The 23,575-nt window shown below is 42.4% G+C and overlaps 1 protein-coding gene across 1 annotated transcript; it reads right to left on the bottom strand.

Annotated features, from left to right (window-relative positions):
- Positions 1-3,432: 3,432 nt before the first annotated feature.
- Positions 3,433-23,463, bottom strand: LOC142775411 (uncharacterized). Its single transcript, XM_075876810.1, has 2 exons — positions 23,278-23,463; positions 3,433-20,796 (listed from the first exon to the last, which is right to left on the bottom strand). The coding sequence occupies exon 2, from the start codon at positions 4,310-4,312 to the stop codon at positions 3,533-3,535; it is 780 nt and encodes a 259-aa protein (XP_075732925.1). The 5' UTR covers positions 4,313-20,796; positions 23,278-23,463; the 3' UTR covers positions 3,433-3,532.
- Positions 23,464-23,575: the final 112 nt, after the last annotated feature.

Raw genomic sequence — 23,575 nt, 5'->3', positions numbered from 1 at the left:
ATCCGTACAATGACACTGTTGCGAATTCTGTAGTCACCTTCTTTGCGCAAGTTCCCTAAGGAGGAAACCGCGAGCTGTGGCTGCATCTCTTTTGTTGTCTTTTGTACACTTATTCCAGGGCGCACGTTTTTTTATTAATAATTTCATTTATTTGCACTCGGGGTAATGAAAACAGCGGGAAAGCTTACTTTTGTGTTTTTGACTTCAATATTACAAAAAGAGCTGCAGGTTAGGCGGCAAGCCAAAAGCAATAACAAATGCCGTTTAAGACAATGATGCCACTTTGAAACTCTGCCACCACTTGCACATTTGAAAGCTTCATTAAAATCATCTCCCCTAGCTCAAGATAACTCACCCTATAGTTAATGTACGTCGCATTTTTGGGTCGTTTTCCCGTCTTCCTTTTTATTTATGATTTTTTCTGTTTCTCTTTGTCTTTCTTTTATGTTTATGTACTTCTTTTTCAACAGTTGGTGGTTGCTTGTTATTTCCCGCAAATCGCTTTTCCGAACACACGGGTTTATGTCGAACCCTGCATTTTACGGGTTTTTCTGCATCACATTTGACATTGCATTTTATTGCTTTGTACATTGTCTTATAATCGACACTGCACAATCACCCCACCGTGATGGTCTAGTGGCGAAGTACTCATCTGCTGACCCGCATGTCGCGGGATCGAATCCTGGCCGCGCCGGTAAATATATCGCTTAAAATTGCTTTTACACTATGAAGTGATTCCGTTCTATCCCATTGCATACTCCTTACTTTTCTGTGGCACCTTCCACAGTGCCGACATGCACGCTTCGCGGATACGAAAGGTGTGAACGGCAACGCAACAACCTATGTTTGCATGTAACAATTCTCATAATTTGTGGGTAATATTAGCGGCATATAATATGTCATGTAACGTACAGGATAATCATCGTGTCAAATGAAAAGTACAATCAACAGTATTACGATGTGTCATGTGTGTGTTTGCTGCGTGAAACATTGCTTGCACAGACATTGTTTCATTTCTTATAAATATTGATTTCTTATAAAATAGATGTCACGGGGTCGTGACGCGGCCGAAGACAGGAAACTTCGTGTTGGGATTTAACTGTTTATTTGGGCGAACCTGTGCCCGGTAAAGGGAAAGTCTAATTACAGCAGCAGTCTTGCGCAGATAGCAGTCTCGGACTGATACAAAGAGAAGTTTATTAACTTCAAACTCAAAAAAAACTCTTTACATCTCGGACTGATAGCGGCGAGCGCAGCGTCGGCCTTCGATCAACAACTGACAAGCGGCGAAGCGCGTCGGCATTTATACTCTTGCCGTCGAATGTTCTAGCGTTATCGCTGGCGGTGGCGTAGCTTCCAGAACAATCTGTACCGTTCGCACAGTGGGCGTGATCTTATCGAAATGATCTACTACAGTCCGGAACCTTCTAGAAAACTGCAGGCGCGGTTTGCGCTGAGAATCGTGCGGTGTTTTCGGACGATAACAAAAACTTGGGAAATGGAACGTGGCATTGCCCCCCTCTGAAAAAAAGGCATCGTCCCGATGCTTTAACTAAAGATGAAGGTACAATAATAATGCTAGAAAGTACAATGAATAAATTACGATACAACTATAATACAAAAAAAACACTGTTTCAGTTTGTTAACGCGCATGAAACGGCTTGAGGCGCGCGACATGTACGACTTCAGGTCGCGATCGGCGTCGTTGAGAGTTCGTGATGCCGTCGGGGGCAACCTCGTAATCAAGTGGGCCGAGACGTCGAACCACCCTGTACGGTCCGAAGTACCGTCGCAGAAGCTTTTCGCTTAGTCCACGTCGGCGTATCGGCGTCCACACCCAAACACGTTCACCGGGCTGGTATTCCACGAAGCGTCATCGAAGGTTGTAACGGTGGCTGTCGGTCGTCTGTTGATTCTTGATACGGAGACGCGCAAGTTGTCGGGCTTCTTCGGCGCGTTGAAGGTACTCGCTCACATCGAGGTTTTCTTCGTCGGTGACGTTGGGTAACATGGCATCGAGCGTCGTTGCCGGGCTTCTTCCGTAGACCAATTTGTATGGAGATATCTGCGTCGTCTCCTGCACCGCCGTGTTGTATGCGAAGGTCACATACGGAAGAATGGCGTCCCACGTCTTGTGTTCGACATCGACGTACATTGACAGCATGTCGGCGATCGTCTTGTTAAGCCGCTCGGTGAGGCCGTTGGTCTGTGGGTGGTACGCTGTCGTCCGGCGGTGGTTTGTTTGGCTGTATGCCAAGATCGCTTGAGTTAAGTCGGCAGTGAATGCCGTTCCTCTGTCGGTGATAAGGACCTCTGGGGCGCCGTGACGTAGGACGATATTTTCGACGAAGAACTTAGCTACCTCGGATGCACTGCCTTTTGGCAGGGCTTTTGTCTCGGCGTAGCGGGTGAGGTAGTCGGTAGCTACCACGATCCACTTGTTTCCGAAAGTCGACGTCGGGAACGGCCCCAGTAGGTCCATACCAATCTGCTGGAAAGGTCGGCAAGGTGGATCAATTGGCTGCAGAAGTCCCGCTGGCCTTGTCGGCGGTGTCTTCCGTCGCTGACAGTACCGGCATGTCCTCACATAACGAGTGACGTCGGTGGTAAGACGTGGCCAGTAGTACCTTTCTTGTATCCTCGCGAGCGTGCGAGAAACACCGAGGTGCCCTGCCGTCGGATCGTCGTGCAGGGCCTGCAGGAGCTCTGGTCGCAGAGCTGAAGGCACCACAAGGAGGTACTTAGCTCGAAGCGGTGAAAAGTTTTTCTTTTGTAGAAGACCGTTTCGTAGAAAGAACGACGCAAGTGCGCGCTTGAATACCTTCGGGACTTCGGCGGTCCCGCCTTCGAGGTATTCTATTAGGGCCTTAAGTTCCGGGTCGGCCCGCTGTCGTTCAGCGAAGTCGTCGGTAGTTATCGTTCCCAAGAAGTACTCGTCATCCGGGTCGTCGGGTAGCGGTTGGTCGACAGGCGCACGAGAGAGACAGTCGGCGTGATCTTATCGAAATGATCTACTACAGTCCGGAACCTTCTAGAAAACTGCAGGCGCGGTTTGCGCTGAAAATCATGCGGTGTTTTCGGACGATAACAAAAACTTGGGAAATGGAACGTGGAAATGGAACGTATCGCTGGCGGTGGCGTAGCTTCCAGAACAATCTGTACCGTTCGCACAGTGGGCGTGATCTTATCGAAATGATCTACTACAGTCCCACGTTCCATTTCCCAAGTTTTTGTTATCGTCCGAAAACACCGCACGATTCTCAGCGCAAACCGCGCCTGCAGTTTTCTAGAAGGTTCCGGACTGTAGTAGATCATTTCGATAAGATCACGCCCACTGTGCGAACGGTACAGATTGTTCTGGAAGCTACGCCACCGCCAGCGATAACGCTAGAACATTCGTCGGCATTTATACTCTTGCCGTCGAATGTTCTAGCGTTATCGCTGGCGGTGGTGGTGGCACAATGTCGGCAATTGAATCCACTTGAGGCTGGGCCGAAGGCAACAGCTTGCGCAGCTCTTCCCGCACGATCGCTCAGATCGTTTCACGCAGGTCTCCGGAGTTACTGGCTTGAGCAGCAGCGCAGTCTGCAGTCAGGCGACGATTATACTGTCTAGTGCGCATGTCCAGGGTCTTTTCGATAGTGGTCGCTTCTGCTACAAATTCTTGGACGGTTATCGGTGGGTTTCTCATCAGTCCCGCGAAGAGCTCCTGTTTGACCCCTCGCATGAGGAAACGAACTTTTTTTTCCTCAGGCATGTCTGGATCAGCGTGACGGAATAGTCGAGTCATTTCTTCTGTGAAAATGGCGACATTTTCATTTGGTAGCTGAACCCGGGTCTCGAGTAGAGCAGCGGCCCTCTCTTTGTGAGCGACGCTCGCGAACGTTTGCAGAAATGCGCCGCAGAAGACATCCCACGTTCGGAGCGTGGACTCCCGATTCTCTAGCCAGGTCCTTGCGGTGTCTTCCAGGTAGAAGTACACACGACGGAGCTTTTCTTCGTTGTCCCAGTGGTTGAGGGCGGCCACACGGTCGTATGTTTCTAGCCAGGTTTCCGGGTCTTCAAACGGTGAGCCATGGAACGTTGGCGGTTCCCTGGGTTGATGAATGACGATCGCGGGCTGGGACGCTCCGGTTGTCATTGTCGCTTCCGTCGAGGTCATGGTCTTGGTCTTCCGCACCTTGCCTGGTAGAAGGCCGTACTCCGGTGGGAGACCTTGCTGTCGGCGGCTCGTTCGCTGCTCTTGGTTGGCGTCGGTATCTTCTTCGCGACGGGGGCTGGGTTCACGGCTTGACGGGGGCGTCCGGTACATGAACGAAGCAGCACCTCCACCAGATGTCACGGGGTCGTGACGCGGCCGAAGACAGGAAACTTCGTGTTGGGATTTAACTGCTTATTTGGGCGAACCTGTGCCCGGTAAAGGGAAAGTCTAATTACAGCAGCAGTCTTGCGCAGATAGCAGTCTCGGACTGATAGCGGCGAGCGCAGCGTCGGCCTTCGATCAACAACTGACAAGCGGCGAAGCGCGTCGGCATTTATACTCTTGCCGTCGAATGTTCTAGCGTTATCGCTGGCGGTGGCGTAGCTTCCAGAACAATCTGTACCGTTCGCACAGTGGGCGTGATCTTATCGAAATGATCTACTACAGTCCGGAACCTTCTAGAAAACTGCAGGCGCGGTTTGCGCTGAGAATCGTGCGGTGTTTTCGTACGATAACAAAAACTTGGGAAATGGAACGTGGCAATATAACGGCTATTATATATATTGTTCTTAATTTTGTATGATAACATGTCCACTCTTGTTTCTTCATTCTGTGCGTTTCTTGTTGTCGTTATGTCATTAGTTTCAGAAAACACTCAATGAGCCCTTCATGTCACGAGAATGAGGAGGGACGAACATATGAAGCTAATAAAATACATATTAATTTGTCGTATATTTTTCACAGCTTTATGTTTTTTTATTCTTGCGCTGTTTATCACACGGATAAAGAATAAACCTCCTGCACGTTACAGCTGCCCGCACTGCATATCTCATTATGCTGCTTTCGGTTTGACGACCAGGTATTTATTTATCAGCCTAAGTTACATGATGAGTATTTTAGTAGGCCTTTCTAAGGCTGTGATTGGCCTGCACGCTTGCCTGTGTTGCACCTTCGACACTAGACAACAGTTCCGAGTGCCCTTCCCATTAGAGCATAGCAAAAATATGTATCAATATATTGTACACCAGCATACGAGCGAAGTTCGGTGGATGAACCGAATATTCTGTCGAGTGCGTGAGTGCGTGTGTGTGTGTGTGCTTAGATGTTAGCAGAACGTGCGAAGGTTCGGTACAAATGTTAGTCTCGGGCTTGAGTATATCGTAGCACACATCCGAAGAGTCACACTGTAGTATGCTTGAACTTGATTTATCATACCTTGGAACTGTGTCTGGCTTTTACCGTTAAAACGAACCTCTGCCTAGTGAATATTATCGCAGTTATCGACTCCGGCGAGATCTATTCCGGTGGTACAAGTATGACCACCGCTTCGGCATTAGTTCCATCGTCGAGGCAACTGAAAACGCTTGCGGCCGATATTCCTGTTCAAAATCTAACAGAGTAACAAAGCCTTGACAAACACCACGAGACGTTTTTCCGTATGCAGACATTATTCACTGTAAAAGTGCTCAGGAATTTTTGAGACAGTATAGAATCTTTTAGTTTCTAAATCACGTCAGCGAGAAGCCACGATATAAAATTAAGAAAAGGTGGGTAAGTGGTGGGAATGGGCTGTTGGGCGAAACCTTTCGGGTTCACACGGAGCTGTGTGAAACTTTTTACAACTGATTACGGTATTGTTCTTTTTTTATAGAGATGTCCAAAATGGAAAGAAATACGCTTGGATGCATGTATTGAAACGCCAACCATGCGGGGTGAGGTGTCTCATGGAGAGAGGTGACGCTAGACGAAATAGCGAAGTGCATTAGACGTCCGATTTATCGAGAGATAATTTACATCACAGGCATCTATCTATATTGGAACACTTGGAAGCTCTCATCGTAAAAAGTTCGAAAATGTACCGAGAGAAGTGTTGACTCGTGTCTCACGAAAAAAAAATTAAAGAATGCTTCACCGCATGACACGAGCAGTGCAGAAGAAACTGGGTTATGATTTTCCTTGTCTGTATGAATGGAAAAATTTTGTACAACGTTTATTATTTTTATATGGTTCCTGGGTCATTTAAATTCAAAATGTTTCAAAATGTATATTCCAAATTTTGTTTTATAGAATGTTTTGCATATATAAATTTTTTTGCACTTTCTACAAGCTGGAAACCCAAAATTACATATTGTTAACCTTTTTATTTATTCCTGAATACTCTTGTTGCTTCACAAGATATATTTTTTGGAAATAGCATTTCGTTGTCCAAAATTTGGTATGCAGCAATGCGTGCTGGAGTACTTTTCAAACTGACAAAAGTTACCTTCCGGAGACATATGAGAAATAATTATTTTCGCCCTTAAAACAAAAGAGTTAACATGTTCGGTGACGATTTTTTGGCAAACTATCAATTTTTACGAGATATATGAATTATTGTTTTCCCATGGCTTCAATACTGAAATCTTACTTCATTAGATTGCCAATTTATTTATTTATTTATTTAACTATTTATTTGTTTATTTATTAACACTATCAGTCCATATTGGGAAATGTTGCATCACGTCTGGGAGAGGCGGAAAGCACTGGTTTTGCTTGGGTGAGGGCTAGCGCTGGTGTGGCTTGAGTGGAGGCAGTGCTCCTTTCGCACTCCCACGGCCGACGCCCATGGTTCCACTGCTTGTAAAATACTAGCTGCAGTCAGGAAACCAGACGGAAAAGCTCTAGGTTTCTGGCTACAGCTAGCAAATCAATGCTTCGGCAATTTTTGTATGGTCTGACCAGGCACCCTGTCACCAGCAGCCGCCAGGCCATCGAATTGCCGAAGAACAATCATTCGGAACTTGCTGCTCCCGTAAACAGGACAAATAAAGACGTCGCGCAGTGAAAAAAAGAAGACAGATTTAAAGAAAAGAAAAAAAAAGAACGCGAAGTTGGTAAGAAATTTTTACGTCAGCTCTCGGCTTTTTTATATGAGAAAAGGCAATCGAAGAAATCGCTTCCGCACGCTAAATAACGGGAGAAAGCCTTTAAACTAAAAAATAATTCAGGTGGTGGCGGTTTCGGTCTCACTGATCAGACACAGAAAAAAAAACTCAGAACAAAACAATATACGAGTGGTATTTTTTAATATTTAGTACTTTTCGTTTTATAAACTCGCTTTGTGATTCAATCTTATGCCATACACCATTTAAATTACCACACAGGTGCCCTATGACCTGAGTGATGACCCACACCATAAAGAAAGAAATGAGCCTTTACCTGAAATCAAGATTTGGACAGAATCACGTGAAACAAGGTCTCTCATTTAAGTGAACGTCGTTGAACTTGTCACAAGCACTGCGCATTTATGGGAGAAGATCGCCAGTGCTCTAGTAGAGGGTCTGAATGGTAAACCTAATAATTAAATGGGTGAACTTTAACAACAAGGCTGCCCCGCAAAGCCAAATTGTCTTCGAAAGTTCTACCTAGTTGGCGCTGTGTTTTTTTTCCCTTCTCCAGCTCGAACGGTCACCGAAAAGAAGATATGTGCATGCTAATAAATAATAATGCGCGGAGTTTTCCATGCCAAATGCACGATGTGATTTCGAGGCAAGCCGTTGTGAAGGGCTTCGTAATTTTCGACTACCTGGTGTTTTTTTATCGTGCACTGACATCGCACAGTTCACGGGCCTCTAAAGTATATGTTTTGTAAGTAGGATGAACCAAAACACACGTCACTTGGGACATCGGGCGCTATTTCTAATGCTTTCCACATTCTTTTGTCCGCCTATGACACATAGAGTTAGAATTGACACGTACTTTACGAATTTAACACCTAACGCGTACTAGTGATATATATTATTGAAATTCATCAGGAAAATTGCACTATCACGACAGCCGTGTGAACGGTTTCATAGCGAGCGCCCCTTTTCAAGCTGCTCTTAAAGTCCAACAGATGGTGGCACTTTCGCCTGCGCCACCACTTGCTGGATTTTCTTTCGTTCTGTGCTATCCAGATTGATGCGATGTCCTTCCATTCCATTAAAAAAGGGAACTAAATTACTGCTATATGGGCAAATACGCGACTCATTGAATAAGGCGAGAATGCCGACGGGAGTTCTAAATAGCCTACCATGCACCAGCTCATTCATTTCATTTTTTATAATGACATGATACCTTCAAAATTTATGTCATTAAATGAAGATCATGAAGAGCAACTCATTGTTAGAAAGTTGCAATTACCTATTAGTAACACAGTCTCCACCATTCATTTACAAGATGAAATGAAATAAATTATCTGGGATTAGAGTCAAGTTGGCATCGTTGGGTGTCCAATCGTTATCTATATATGCTTCGAAAAATTGAATAATTTGGAGCCCTTGCCCTATTGGTAAAAGGTTGACAAGCGAAGCTTAGTGTGTGCGTGCGTGGTTGATTAACACAGCTATCACTCATACACTTGTCGCCTTCACGATCAATAGAATAGGTTTGAAGAAGTTTCTGAGCAGCTAATGTAATTAACTAAATCACAGCTAACATATATGATCATCGTTCCCAGTTTGTAACACTTATCTTTGTGTATGATTGTGGTGCCGAGAGTCGTCGGGTCTAGCAATTCGAGCTGATGTTTAGTGGTGAGTGATGCAAACACGTCATTATTTTCTTACGAAGTTTCGTACCTTTCGCCTTCTTTTCTAGGCTTGAGAAATAGAAATAATTCGGTCCTTACCTTTTCATTTAACGTTAATAGGCTAACCGTAGATGTCATTACTAGTTCGTACATTTGACTCCAAACTGAGGATCACTGTGGACTTCTATATCTGTTTACCAGAGCTTTAATTAATACTCCCAAATGCCAATGAAATAGGATACAGTCTTAAAGGCAGCGCCTGTGTTAGCAGTTACAAACTTTTCGCCTTTAATTTTCATGCACTCAAACCACCCGCGACGTGTACGCTCAACGTAACAATCACATAGATTTGTCGATTAGTTCGCAAAACAGGTGCGCGAAACTCGTCAGTTGTCAGCAAAAGTCAAGAAGAAGTATACGACCACTCGAAATCAGCAAAATCCCGACATTGCGGACACTTTGAAGCCAACGATGTCGAAATAGAGTGATCGAGACCGGAAGACGTTAGGAGAGAATAATCGAGTGAAAAGGAGGCTGATCCAGAGACTAACCCCCGCATTCACAAACGCCCCTCGACTCGACTTCCACCCTTTACTTGACAGAGTTGAGCACTGCGCCACCGCTCGACTGAAAATGACGCTGCGTTACTCAAGAATCGCAGCAGATTATCGCTGATATGCAGTGACTTGCCGTGCCTAGAGACGGCGCTTTCATCGGCTTTCTCAAGTGAAGGTGAAGTGTTGAGTGAAGGGACGTTCTAGAATACGGGGGTAAGCCGGCCTAAGCTCTCTTAGTCCGAGGTTCGAAGCCACGCCTTCTTACAACGAAAGCTGGTATAAAATCACAACTCGAGTCTCGCACAGCGCCGTACTTGTCCGCCGCTGCCGCCTCCGCCACCAGTGTCCGTAACCACAGAGAACGAAATTAGAAAAAGAACACCTAGCACCAATGACACAGTGGGGCTCGACTCCAGATCCGCTGGGTGACAGCCCAGTATCCTACAACTGAGCCACGCTGGTGCGTGAAACCCGTTGGCAAACTTGCCTTACGCAGGCTTGATATCGGGAAAGCAATCGCGTTAATACGACTTGTAAAGCGTTATAAAACAGCAAAACAACAACCATTCGCCGTACGATGCGAATAGCGTAATGAGTGTGTTGTCCAAAGTTCCAACACATTACAAAAGCTTGTTCTTGTTCCATTATTAACTGTGGCGCATGCCCACTTCAGGCCTAATTCCTCATCGTCGTCACCCACTGCGTAAACCATTGGCACAAAATCCTTTGCAAGTGTTTAGCGGATACCACGCTTCTCAGAAGAATGACGAAAAATAGCACAGCGAACGCTGGCCTACTACCCAAAATTTTTATTATTAATAATGCCGTAGTGGGTATCAAGCAAGTGTCCTTGCAGCAGTTACCCATTGAGTGTTTAGAAAAGGCTCTGCAAGGCCGCTCTTCTAGCTTTCGCTGCGACTGTGCTGCGCCTACTGCGCAGGCCTGGCGTTTTTTTTATATGAACTTTCAAACAGCTTGGAAAAGAAAGCCAGACGAGCTACGAGTCAGGTTACCTTGAGAGCTCATATGCGGTCAGGTGGTATTCTACAATGCTAATCAAGTGCACCAACACCTTCTACTTAGCCCCTTGAAACATGAATCATGATGCTATAATCAGAAACACGTCAAATTAATGTGGCATAATTCTAAGGCACTCATTCATACATAACCTGAAAAAAAAAAGGAATCAGAATCATGCATTTCGAAATAAACAAAGGATTAAGTACATCGTAAGAATAAACAGAAGGAGGTCCCGTAGACACAGACTGAAATGAGACCTCCTGTGCATGATAACATGGTGAATATATATACGAAATGGCAATATGAAGGCTTAATACTGACATTAGGTAATATAGTAAAAAAACAAATCGACGAACAGCCTTAACAAAAATCATTGAAAAAAAGAAGAAAAGGAATGTGGTAAAGTTATTAAGAGTAAGAAGAGTAGGTCGCGAAACATATTGAAAAAATAAAATGAAAACGCAGTGCACTAGATAATAAAACGCAGAGAATAAAAAGTACAATAGGTACATAATTTAGATCATAGAAATGGAATAAAAAGATGCAGGAAGATAAATATAAAAAAAATATCGGAGAAAAAACTAGACCAGTAAAAACCGGAGTTATATGAATAAAAAAAGAAAGTATTTGAGTTCAGAACGAAAGCTATGGACATTTAGTAATTTTAAAGTGGATGGTAGCGTGTTCAAGAAAGCGAGGGCTGAGAAATGTAACGACCGTTTTTCGTAGTTGGTGTGGACGATGGGTAAGATGAAGTTATGTTTGCCAGTGAATCTAGTAGTATTAGGGTTAACAAGATAATTCTTCGGTATTATGAGTGCAGGAATATTGTTCTGTAGTGCCCTATAAACAAAAATGGCGAGATTATATCTATTGAGATTCGACACATTTAGAATATTATGTGGATGTTATGAATATTTTATAATATTATGGGGACTAACTGGCATGAACACAATCGTTAGAAAACGTTATCAGACGAATGACTTGGTTTTAAAGGGCTTGCAGGGACGTAAGGTGGCTATTGTATGTGTTGCCCCATGATTTAATGTTGTAGTTAAGATAAGAATGAACGAAAACATAATAAAGGGATATGATGGTAGAAAAGGAGAAATGCAGCCGAGTTTTGATGAGAACGCGTATATCGTAGGCCATTTTCTTTTTAACGTTAGAGACGTGTAAATGAACTTTAAGGTGGCTTTCAAGTTCGACACCTAAAAGCGTAAAATGGTTAGCTGAAGAGATAGTGTGATAGTTGATTGAAATGTTTTGAGTAAGACTGAATGAATACTGTTGCGAGAAAAAGATGACATAATTGGTCTTATTATGATTAATTTGCAATTATTTTCACAACGCGTACACATTTTCAAAAAATTTTCATTTAGCTTATTTTTAGTGTAGATACGCAGTGATTAGAAATAATTATCATCGGGTTATCAGCATATAAAATACAACTAAATTCAGGCACGTAGGCAAGTATTTAATATAAATTAAGAAGAGTAGGAGACCTAATATAGTCCCGGTGGTACACGTGTGTTAGTAACTGCTTAATTAGAATAAATATTGGCGGTTAAGTTTGTTTGATCCTGTAAATGACTGTGGTTAAGGAGCAAAGGTGGACCGGTTATTCCAAAAGCTTCGAGTTTTCCTAAAATAATTGGGTGATTTTTAATGTAAGATGCTTTGGAGTGGTCTATGAATATGAATGCTCCAAATTCACTTAGATCAATTGCCTTTGTGAGGTAATCGGTAGGTGTTATGAGAGGTAGATTAGTTAAAAAGCCGGAGCGAAAGCCGAACTGATCGGCAGAAACAATATAGATTTTATTTAAGTAACTTTTGATTCGCTTTTCGATTAAATTTTTGAATATTTTGCTCATAAATGGAAGAACGCAAATGGGTCTATAATTTTGTAATAGTGTACTATCACTTTTTTTCGAAAACAGGTATGACGCGACCGCGTTTTAGTTGACGAGCAAAAACACCCAAACTTAAAAACGAGGTTGATCACAGATGAAAGAACGTGAGCAATGTGTTCTGCAATCATTTTATTATGGTGAGCTTTCATATTATCAAGGCCAGCACTCGTGGCGTTAAGAGCCATGATTGTCGAACTAAAAATTTCATCAGTAGTGGTCGGGAAAAGGAAAAGAAGAATGAGGAAGAAGAATCAATGGCAACAATAAAGAAGGCATGTCGAAATGCAATACAGATATCTACAAGATTACTATGTACTATGTTGTCAGCTACAATTCTCGATATGCCACTCTGGTTGCTGCGGCTAAGGTACGTGTTGATAATTTCCGATTTTTTTAGCATTATTACTACACTCCGCAATATTTACATTGTTATAATTCTTTTTCGCACTTCTCAACTGAGGTGAAAGCATCTTAGAAAATTTATTATAACCAGCAAATAACTTGCTATTGAAGGGTTGTTTTTTGTGTTTTATACATGTTTTCTCGAGACCGCGTAGCTTTCAGAAAGCTGTCTGTAAGCCAAGTGTTCTGTGGTGAACCTATCTTTCTTTCTGCATTTTGTGTGTGAGTGTGGGAATCGAAATACGATGAAAGTATTGTTAAAAATTCTGAGAAAGCTTTCTGGGGGTCATTACATGATATAACTTCCGACTAGTCAGTACTAGAGACGGTAATATTGAGCATTTGCTTATCAAGTATAAATCAGTAATAAATAGTGTTTCTTAAATGACGGATCACAGAAGCGCAAGGCAATAAGGTAGTGATCGGTAATATCAGTAATAACAATTCCAGTATCCGGCTGATCAAGTAACTTCAATAAGGCACGATCGAACAAGGGGCCATCATGAAAAGTTGGACATCACGCAGGGAGAGTAATCAAACATTCATACCCATAGCTATAAAAAATACTAGAATAACTGGTAGAATTAGGTGAAGTAGTATCCAAAATGTAATATTGCTATCTTTTTACATTATCACGTTACATTTGGAATGCGCTATTTTATCCACGGCGTAATCAGGAGTACAACGAAATAGGAATAGATGAAGAGGGAGAGCAGTAAACACCACAGAACAATAAGTTCTTGCTGTTCACATTGACAAAGAAAAAGAATCGCATTCAATAAAAACCGATTCACAGTTGGAAATGTTTATTCCAAGGTCATGGCTACGTTTGTACGGAAAGGTATATCAAACAAAAATAGCCGCATCACCGTTAGTACACATCATTCTGTAAGAGTATTCAGAATCATACGAGCTAAAACAATATAGGTCTTTATCGTCATAACCAGGCCATGTTTTGGAGACATATAATAGGAAACACGTTGTTAAGTGTAGGAAAAAGAGTTGTGGAAGTCGTCCAAATGCTCGTGAAGGCTTCTGTCGTTAAAGTAAATGACTGAGTCATAGTCACACAACATGAACTGATTCGGGGCAGATGGTGTCAAATGAGAAGCCATGGTAGATGTAGACAAATTTATGTGTCATGGGAGAAGCTACTAGGTATACTTGTCAGCGATGTGACAAACACGGCTCTTGTTAGTTTTTCTGGCCTTATTCTGACAGTTGTCAGTGCGTAGGTGCTTCGAGTTGTTAGCCTTTTTTGATGTCAGTGCCTTGGAAAGGAGTGCTTTATTCTGAGGGTTCAAATGGTCATAGACAAAAACAGGAAAGTTGCCGTCGGAAATGCCAATGTCATTCAGGCAGAGCCTTGCTTTTCGTGCCTTGCTGATGAAATTAGTTTTCATTGCTCGCGAACAAAATCTCGCGATTATGTTTTTTTTCCTTTTATCTTTAGTAGAGACTCGATGAACAACGTGAAGATCACAGGGGTGACTGTACGTCCAATTTTCTTTGCAACTGTTTCCAATGCGGCGTCGCAAGTCTTCACCCTGAGTGCTGGGGATAACCCTTATCTCGACGTTGTTCATGCGGAAATACTGTTCGAGCTCTGAAACCTTTCGTCACCTGTAGTTTTTTGGTTGTATTTGTATAGAATAAATGCGTTTGTGTGAGTTTCACTAATTAAAGTAATGAGTGCGCAACCAACTGCATAATTATTGGGCTACCACACAGTAAATTTTTTTACACCCTTAAGGGTGTAAACTGGCTTGTCGCCAGAGGAACACCCTATGGGTGTTTTCAGATACACCCTACTTAGAAGGGTGTTGAACACCCTAACATTTTGCTGAACACCCTTCGTGTAGGGTGTTCAGCTAACACCCTTTAAGAGGGTGTTGAAAGGGTGTGCGACCTTCCAGTAACGCGTTATTCAAAGGTCGCAGGTTCGGTTCCTGTCCATGGCAAGTTATCTTTTCACCCACATTTCTTCACATTTACATTACAATTCGGTCTAATAACTTCCCCTATACTTTCCTTGGCAATATTGTCTGTTTGATCTCATTATATATATATATATATATATTAATGAGATCTAACAGACAGTAATGCCAAGGAATGTACAGGGGAAGTTATTAGAACCTATAGAATGTAAATAAGAAAAAAGAATAAAGAAAAGTGGATGAAAAAATGTGTGTGTGTGTGTGTGTGTGCGCGTGTATAAGCAAGCCTACTGAAATGCAACGATATTCCTCAAAGCCTTCTTTGTAAAGCCGACTATAGAAATTTAGACTGCCTTCTATAGTTATACAATTAAATACAAATATTTAGTGTTAAATAGCATAAACATCTGGGGTATATCAATTGGTGGCTCAGTGAGTCGATACAGCAAAGGTGCTTGGTATGCATACGTTTGTGTAGACACACGAACACATTATATTAAAAAAACATTATTACCCGTAACAGTGCACACTTCCCATCCAGGATGCAGACATATACATATTTCAGCAACTTAATTTGCAGTTACACTTGGTATCGCGAAACCATGCGAGTTCAGCCTCACCAAGTTCATTTCAAACTTTCTGATTATACAAAAATAACAGAGCTGCTTTGGCAGACATCGTTTCCACTTATTGATAAATATCTTTTCCCACTTCCTAAAAGTAGACATATATTGGCGTAAGATAAATGTCAAGTACATGTACCACAACACAGGTTTTCTCTCAACTGGAAGCAAACACATTTATTATATTTCATACATACTACAGTTAGAGCATTTTACCGCCAATATTCGAACAGGTAAGGTGAGTGGCTGAAGAAAAATGATTAACAGATCAGCCCGCACCCCATGAAGCTTCACCACATATTAAAATTGCAAGTTTTATTTTTCAGCATCTTTCTAGGTAATAGAGACAGCATCCATTTCTCAAAAACACACTCTTCATAACAAAATCAAAATGAGAGCCGACAGGTGGAAAAGCCTCAGATAGGCTGACCAAAGTTTCGATAGGAGAACCTATCTTCGTCAAAGGTGCCTAGCCTTCTCATCCTTGGCATATTAGTTTCAAGGGGGTTAGTAAAGACGTCATCTCCTGGTGGTGGCATGTGTCCCTGTTCGCAATCGTAGCCTGAAAAAAAAAAAACAATAAAGCAGAGGAGTGCAGTCCTTGCTTCATTTCAAGTTGGGTGGTAGTGATTCAGAATGTTCTCAGAGGGTGGAGAAAAAAAAAGAAAAAAAAGGAAACACCCAAAGTAGGAGCAGTGTGCTGCCAATGGGTGGCCGCTACAGACACGAAAAAAGCAAAGAGCTTGAAAGTTCGAAGCCAGCAGACAGTCCCCGCGTTTGGCCATCACGAAGGGTTGCTGACGATATTGGCCTATGCTGTTCTCGAACATCTATGAATGGGACTCATAAAAAAGAGGTTACAAAAAGGCGCAAGAGAGAAGCAGGTGGCTACTTTTAAATGCCAAGATTTCAAAGGTAAGCGACAGCAGATGTGTTTGGAAGACCACGTGTTTATTGGGGAAGGTCATTGGTTAAAAATATGCTTTCACTATCCCCATAGGTGTCCCGCTCAACAGAATTGCCTCAAGAATTTGGCGGCATGTTGGCAGAGAAATAGGCAAGTTCGGAATGCAAAGGGAATAAGCAACTACAAGAGAAACACAAAAGAAAAGAAAAAATGAAAAAAAAGGCGGATTGGTGGTAGGCGACACGCTAGCGTTAACAAACGAGGAAAGGAAAAAGAGACGCAGAGAAATTTGTGGCTTGGCAATGACTTAATGGTGCACAGTAGGAGTGTTTCTTGAAGCGACAAAAGAGGAAAGAAAGCTGTGGTTGAAAGGTTTTGGAAAATAAAAACTTCGTAGTTGTGTGTATATAGACACATGTATATCTATAATTAATGTTTTAAAAATTTAGAGTGAATATTATTATTACAATATGTAGGTTAGGAGTGATTCCATGTAATACCAGTTGTGTCTATTTTAAGGTTGATTATTTCTAGTCCCTAAATATGGCCGCAATTATGCAATGGCTTTCAGCGATTCCAAATTACCACGTGCACCAATGATTCCTGATGGGTGTAGGGACATAAGTTTGTGTATAAATTATGATTTCATGTATTTATTCTCTCGTGATGACCGGCAATTATTTTGTAGAACATAAAGCTTTGCTTTTTAGAAAGTGTGGTCCTGTTGGTAGAAGTGACCGGCTACTACTTTCGGTTAATTGTGCTTTGTGTCTGCACGGTGGCCGTTCAGTCTTACGTGAATTGGCGGCCCACTTTCGCCTATATATTGTTTTCTACAACTGGCACACTCAGAAAAGTATATTAGGTTGTATAAAAGTGCAGGTGAAGCTCTATGTGACCTTGTGAATGTAGTCAGATGCTGTGCTTTTTATGTTGGTAGCTGGCTGTATATATTTGCAGGGTGAGCACTTGGGCCGGCCACAGGGATCAGACGTCCTAGTCTAAGTTTGCATGAACAAGCATGTCTTTAAGTTAGCGTTGCAAATGCCACGTGCCACGCATTCCTATTCCCGCAAAACTTAAAGCAAACACTAGGACGTCTGGTCCCTGTGGCCGGCCCAGATGCTCCACCAGTAAAAATATATAGCTGGCTAACAACTTAAAAAGCACAGAATTTGACTACATTCACAAGGTCCCATCGATCTTCATCTGCACTTCGAACAACCTAATATACTGTCTTAAGTGCGCCACCTGCAGACAATATATAGGCGAAACTGGGCAGCCAATTCACGTAAGACTGAACGGCCACTGTGCAGACACAAAACACAATTTACCAAAAGCAGTAGCCAGTCACTTCAACCAACAGGGCCACAATTTCGACCAAGCAAAGCTTTATGTTCTACAAATTTCTGCTCACCATGAGAGAGGAAATACATGGAATGATAATTGATACACAAATGTAAGCCCCTACACCGATCACGAATCAATGTAGCACGACGCCATTCGGAATCGCTGAAAGCCATAGCATAATTACGACAGCATTTAGAAATTAGAAAGGTTCAACCTTCAAATAGACATAACCGGTATTACACGGAATTGCTCCTAGATTACAAGTTGCACTATTGATGTTCTCTCAAAAATTTTTTAAATTATAAATATAGATATACATGTGTCTATATACACACAACTACGAAGTTTTTATTTGCCAGAACTTTTCAACTACAGCTTTCTTTCTTCTTTTGTCGCTTCAAAAAAAACTAGTACCGTGCACCATTAAGTCATTGCCAAGCCACAAATTTCTCTGCGTCTTTTTTCCTTTCCTCGTCTGTTAACGCTAGCGTGTCATCTACCTCCAACCCGCCTTTTTAAATTTTTTCCTTTCTTTCTGCGTTTCTCTCGTTAATGCTTATTTCCTTTGCATTCTGAATTTCTCTCTTTCTCTGCCAACATGCCGCCAAATTCTTGAGGCAATTCTGTTGAGCGGGCCACCTACGGGGATAGTGAAAGCATATTTTAACCAATGACTTTCCCTATTAAACACATTCTCTTCCGAACACATCTGGTGTCGCTTACCTTTGAAATCTTAGCATTTAAAGGTAGCCGCCTGCTTCTCTCTCGCGCCTTTTCGTAACCGCTTTCTTACGAGTCCCATTCATAGATGTTCGAGAACAGCATAGGCCTTTATCGTTGGCAACCCTTTGTGATGGCCTAACGCGGGGACCCCGTCTGCTGGCTTCGAACTTTCAAGCTCTTTGCTTTTTTCGCGTCTGTAGCGGCAGCACACCGCTCCTACTTTGCGTGTTTCCTCTTTTTTGCTTCCATTTTTTTCTCTACCCTCCGAGAACATTGTGAATTGCTACCAGTCAACTTGAAATTAGGTGAGGGCTGCACTTGTTTGCTTTCTAGTTTTTTGTTTTTTTTTCCGGGGGCAATTGCCAACAAAGACACGCACCACCACCAGGAGATGACGTCCCTACTAACCCCCTTAAAGCTAACATGCCAAGGATGAGAAGAAAAGGCACTTTTGACGAACATAAGTCCTCCTATCGAAACATCAGCCAGCCTATCCGAGGAACTTCCACTGTTCACCCAGACTATCCCACTCTTCACAACAGTTTTTTCTGATCCTAAGGCAGTTTTCAAGGCATTCGAAACACTATGGGCTGTTTATATAAGCTCTGCACACACAATTTAGCCATCTGATGTACAATGTGCAAAGTATATTAGAGTGACTTGTTGGGCTTTACACTCTTACAGAGTATAAAAGAAGGAAAATTCGTAAGTTCATATCTAACTCAGAATACATGCAACAATCATTACTTCTTGCAAAAGATAAGGAATGTAATAAGCACCAGCACACAATTCGCAGAGCTGCTCAGAAATGCATCTTGATAAAATAGTTAAATATTGCAGTAAATTATGAATGCAAAAAAAACACCAGTGCACTAGTAGAGATGCCTGGTTGGCACCAAACTGCTGTACTTAAGATGCATCATGGAAGCAAGACCACAGCCCACAACTAATATACGCTTCAAGTAACCCTTGACTGCTAAACTGAAGGCCACAAAATCAAACCATGGCTGTGGTGGCTGCAATTTCGATTAAGGAGGAAATGCATGACACCTGTCTGCTTAGACATGGATGCATTTAAAGAACCCCAGGTGGTCAAAATATATGAAACCCTCTACTCCAGTGTCCCTGATAATTATATCGTGGTTTTAACACGTTAACCTCGGTAAATATTATTCTCATCACACTTGACATGAAATAAAGCAAGCAGATATTACTATGTAGTTGAAAAAATTCACCATTCAACCCCCCGATCCAAGGACTCGCGTTACAATATTCTAGTATGCCTTCTATCAGTTATCATTAACAATGTTAAACATGAGTATGTATCACTGTAATATATCCGACATGGTTTGGTATTGGCAAAGTTAGGTACGATGAAGTATGACGGTGGGAAAACACTTGATTGTACTTATGAATTGAACTTCCCAAAGGCAATGAAATAACTACAGTGACAAAAATATATTAAAATAGAATATTCAGTGAAGGTTACACTGAAGATAAAATCATTAATGTGCTACTTTTTATCACAACACAAAAAGTGTTTTTAAATGGCCGATTGCACATAAGGCATCAATTAACATCACATGCAAGTCTGGCGAGCAACACACTCAGTAGATCTTGGAAAAAACAAAATATCCAATAAAGAGCTCAGTAAGCAGCACTGACACATTCTTAAATGCACTGCGTAGTTACATTGAATTTTAGCCTTAAGAACAGAAAAACACCTTGGCAGATTGTGTCCAGGGGGACACAAAGTAATAAAATAATGCTGTCATCTGGCCTATCAACCAAAAATATTGAAATTTTAGTAACGCAAATAAGCAGGTATGTTTGCATTAAAAAGTTGGAGGCAGTCGTGTTTCTACACAGTCCCACTTGGAAAACTTTTTTGATTATGTTTATGCTCCTAGATATCCCGTTTGAAAGTTTAATTTTGCTTTTCATGATTACGCATGCAAGGCAGTGAGGTTCAGCAAAATATCACTCCATAGCGGAACGAGCAGTCGGTTCTTGCTATCGCCAGCGAATAGCAAGAGTAACCATTTTAATGTTTGCCCATGCCTTCCACCGACGGTCAGATTAAATGCATGAAATCAGAGTCTGTGCTAGTGCTCACTGTCCTGTACACATAATAATGCAAGCCGTAACTAAATTTCTAGCAGGATATCTGAGCACAGGCACGCTAGAATTCTTACAAGTGATAATATGCAGAAATGTGACTGGCTCAAATATTTAACACATACATGATCTCCTGCTGTGGTCACTATTAAGTTGATTAATAAAACTTAATGGCACCGCTGACAGCGATAATTATTGTCTCACATTACATCCTCCTGGATACATAGCTATCAGCAGAGGTGGCTTTACATACATAACTTACAGTGCTGACTTCTCTTTTAAGGAAAAACAAAAGGGTTAACATTGAACACCCTGAACCTTTGTGCTCCTTGAATACAGCTACCAGGTGGCTTTCTGCAGCTCGCTTTTCAGAAGAAACAGAAGCCATGCGCCAATGATGTGCACCAGCAGTCAAATTTTCCACGAGCCAGCCTTGATGATGGGCTAGTCCAGACGTCTCCCACACTCTCTTCCTACGACGAGCATGTATAGACTGCGAGAGAAACAAAAAACAATTTACTGATGTGTCTGTTAGCGAAGCAGAATTTGAAACTCAATTTAGAATGATCTGGAACGTTGTGTTTTAAAAGAGTAGGATGTACGAAAACTAGACATGCTACAACAAAAACATCCTCAATGTTTCTGGCGAACATAGCTGCAACCTTACGAAAGAATATGAATTTTTCACATGACAGATGTGTCTCAAAACATACTTGAATAGCGCTCTGGCATAGTGCGTATAGATGCCAATTCATTAATAGGGCAGCGCGTTCATGACCGTATGCGCTTTGATCAAGTATCCATTGGAGGTAACACATAAAGTTATATTACGAATTTTAGTTTGAACACAACTAATGTAACTTTCTTTCGGCTGCCTACATTAGGACGATTATGCCGATAACATATAAAATCGGTTTCACTAAATTACTATTGTCAACTGCTAAATTATGGCTGTTAATTCAATGATTCCAGGTGGCTAAAAAGGCAGTGCCCCTCACTCATCCCTAACATACCCCTCATTACAGGCTGTCTAATAAATAATGGGAAAGAATGTGGAAATGCTAATACAACGCACCCATCTTGAGCTAAATACCATCCCAATAAAGCATGCAAGCTTCTGCAACGATCTCTAGTAACAAGAATACTGGAAGGCATGGGTCACGATTTAGCAATACACAATAAACGTTTGACGAGACTGATTTCTGAAGTTGTGCAATTGCGTCAATGCCAACAGCTTGGAAACATGCAGTCTATATTCACGATTGTCAGATGAACATACTGTCCAATTTTCCATTTTCACAGCAACACGTGCATGCCTTATGCATGCATACTATGATGTATAACATTATTGCAAGTTTTGAGCGTTAAATGATATATTTGTTTCTCCAAACACCACAGACCCCTTCTATAAGTGTAGCGCATGCCTATAGAATTTACTGAAGCTTGTCATCTGATGTGAAGACAAAACAACATGCTGACCCTAATTGAAAGCATGACGTTTTGCCCCCCCCCCTCCACACACACAAAAAGCCTATTCACAAGTGACAAAGACTGTGCTTTTTTTCGTGGCCAGTGTGTGGTTTTTTCAATGTTTTCATGTGTGTTTCTGACCAGATCGGCATAAGCTTGTAATCTGTTATTAAATGCCATTGGAGGTGATGGTCTAAACTGTTCTTACTGTTCGTACAAGTAAAATTGCTTAGCCCCGCCGCGGTGGTCTAGTGGCTAAGGTACTCGGCTGCTAACCCGCAGGTCGCGGGTTCGAATTCCGGCTGCGGCGGCTGCATTTCCGATGGAGGCGGAAATGTTGTAGGCCCGTGTGCTCAGATTTGGGTGCACGTTAAAGAACCCCAGGTGGTCGAAATTTCCGGAGCCCTCCACTACGGCGTCTCTCATAATCATATGGTGGTTTTGGGACGTTAAACCCCACATATCAATCAGTAAAATTGCTTAGCAAAGTTTGAACACAAAGTTTGGGCGAGGCACATACAATATTTAATAAACCACCACAAAATAATGAAATCTAAGCATGGCGAAAACAAGCTGAATAAAATAAAATGTGCTCTACCGCATGAACTACTGATCGAATTAGGGCTCGCACAGTTAAGCTACAGTTATTCGGCCCCAATAAGCCATGAAAATTTTGTTCGGAGATACAGTTCAAGTTTAACGAACGGCTCAAAATTCATGGGTTTCGAACGCATCAGACAACCTATGTTGCGAATGTATAACGTAAGCTCCGATTTGACTAAACGGGCTGCATAAACACCTAAGCGTACATACGTGCAAGCCTTGCGAGCCGTACCTAAGACGAGGCAGCATGCTGCACGCGAACTCGAATAACACGGTAGTTCAAAGATGCGTGCCGGCGTGGATGCATACACCGGCATACGTACGGCTACCCGCAGCAATTTCTGATAGCAGTTTAAAAAAAGGGCGTACAACATATGAAACTTTTCAAACTGCTTTGGACGTACAACATATGAACCCGTTGACTCCTGTAGCACACAATATCAACAGGCATGCAAAAAAAAAAAAAAATCCTCAAGTTAAGAGATCCAAACATACGTGCCCTTGGCGTAATCAACGCTTACAGCTAACAAACGCCGTCTTCGCCCAACAATTATTTAACCAAAATATTGGTCCATCGCGAGCAGGGCTCCCTGCCAACACCACTGCCGACAGAGGCGAGCGCCGTCACAACTCGCACAAACCTGCCGCCAAATTCCCAATGCGCACGCACGCGCCATGTGCTTCACACACCGAAGCATGCTTGAATCGAAAGAAAAAGCTCGCCCACGCTTGACTTCCCCCCAAAACGCCTTCATCCTGATGAAACGACACACACAAACAGGCTCGCTACGTTAAAAAACTTCACTTATCGCCCACATGTAACGAAAAAACGTAGCGTGGCGTCGTTATCACGCTCTTCTCGGTGTTGACAAAGCGCCGACAGCAGGAATGTGGTACGTACCTGGGGAGTGTTCCAAAATGCGACGCCACACGTCCTCGCTTGAGTAGAGTTCATCTTCGTAATAGGCAGCACCGGTAGAACACAAAACACGAACGCAGCGCGCAAGCACACCTCAAAAAAACGAGAAAAAACGATGCAGAACCGACAAGCTGCAGGCCCGACCAGCACGCCCAAACATGTATTACAGCTCCGGTTACAGCTCCGCAGACGTACAATGGTACAATAAAATGCTTTAGTAATGCGTTTAAGTATGAAAAATGAACGGAAATATGTATAACATAAAAACTAAAGAGGCAAA

The sequence above is a fragment of the Rhipicephalus microplus genome, chromosome X (genome assembly GCF_043290135.1).
Source record: "Rhipicephalus microplus isolate Deutch F79 chromosome X, USDA_Rmic, whole genome shotgun sequence".
Lineage (NCBI taxonomy): Eukaryota > Metazoa > Arthropoda > Arachnida > Ixodida > Ixodidae > Rhipicephalus > Rhipicephalus microplus.
The sequence above is the reverse complement of the archived record's forward strand: the minus strand, read 5'-3'. Positions and strand labels throughout refer to the sequence as shown.

Excerpts from the sequence above, each read along its gene's own strand:
- LOC142775411 (XM_075876810.1), bottom strand. The coding sequence starts at position 4,312 with ATGTACCGGACGCCCCCGTCAAGCCGTGAACCCAGCCCCCGTCGCGAA.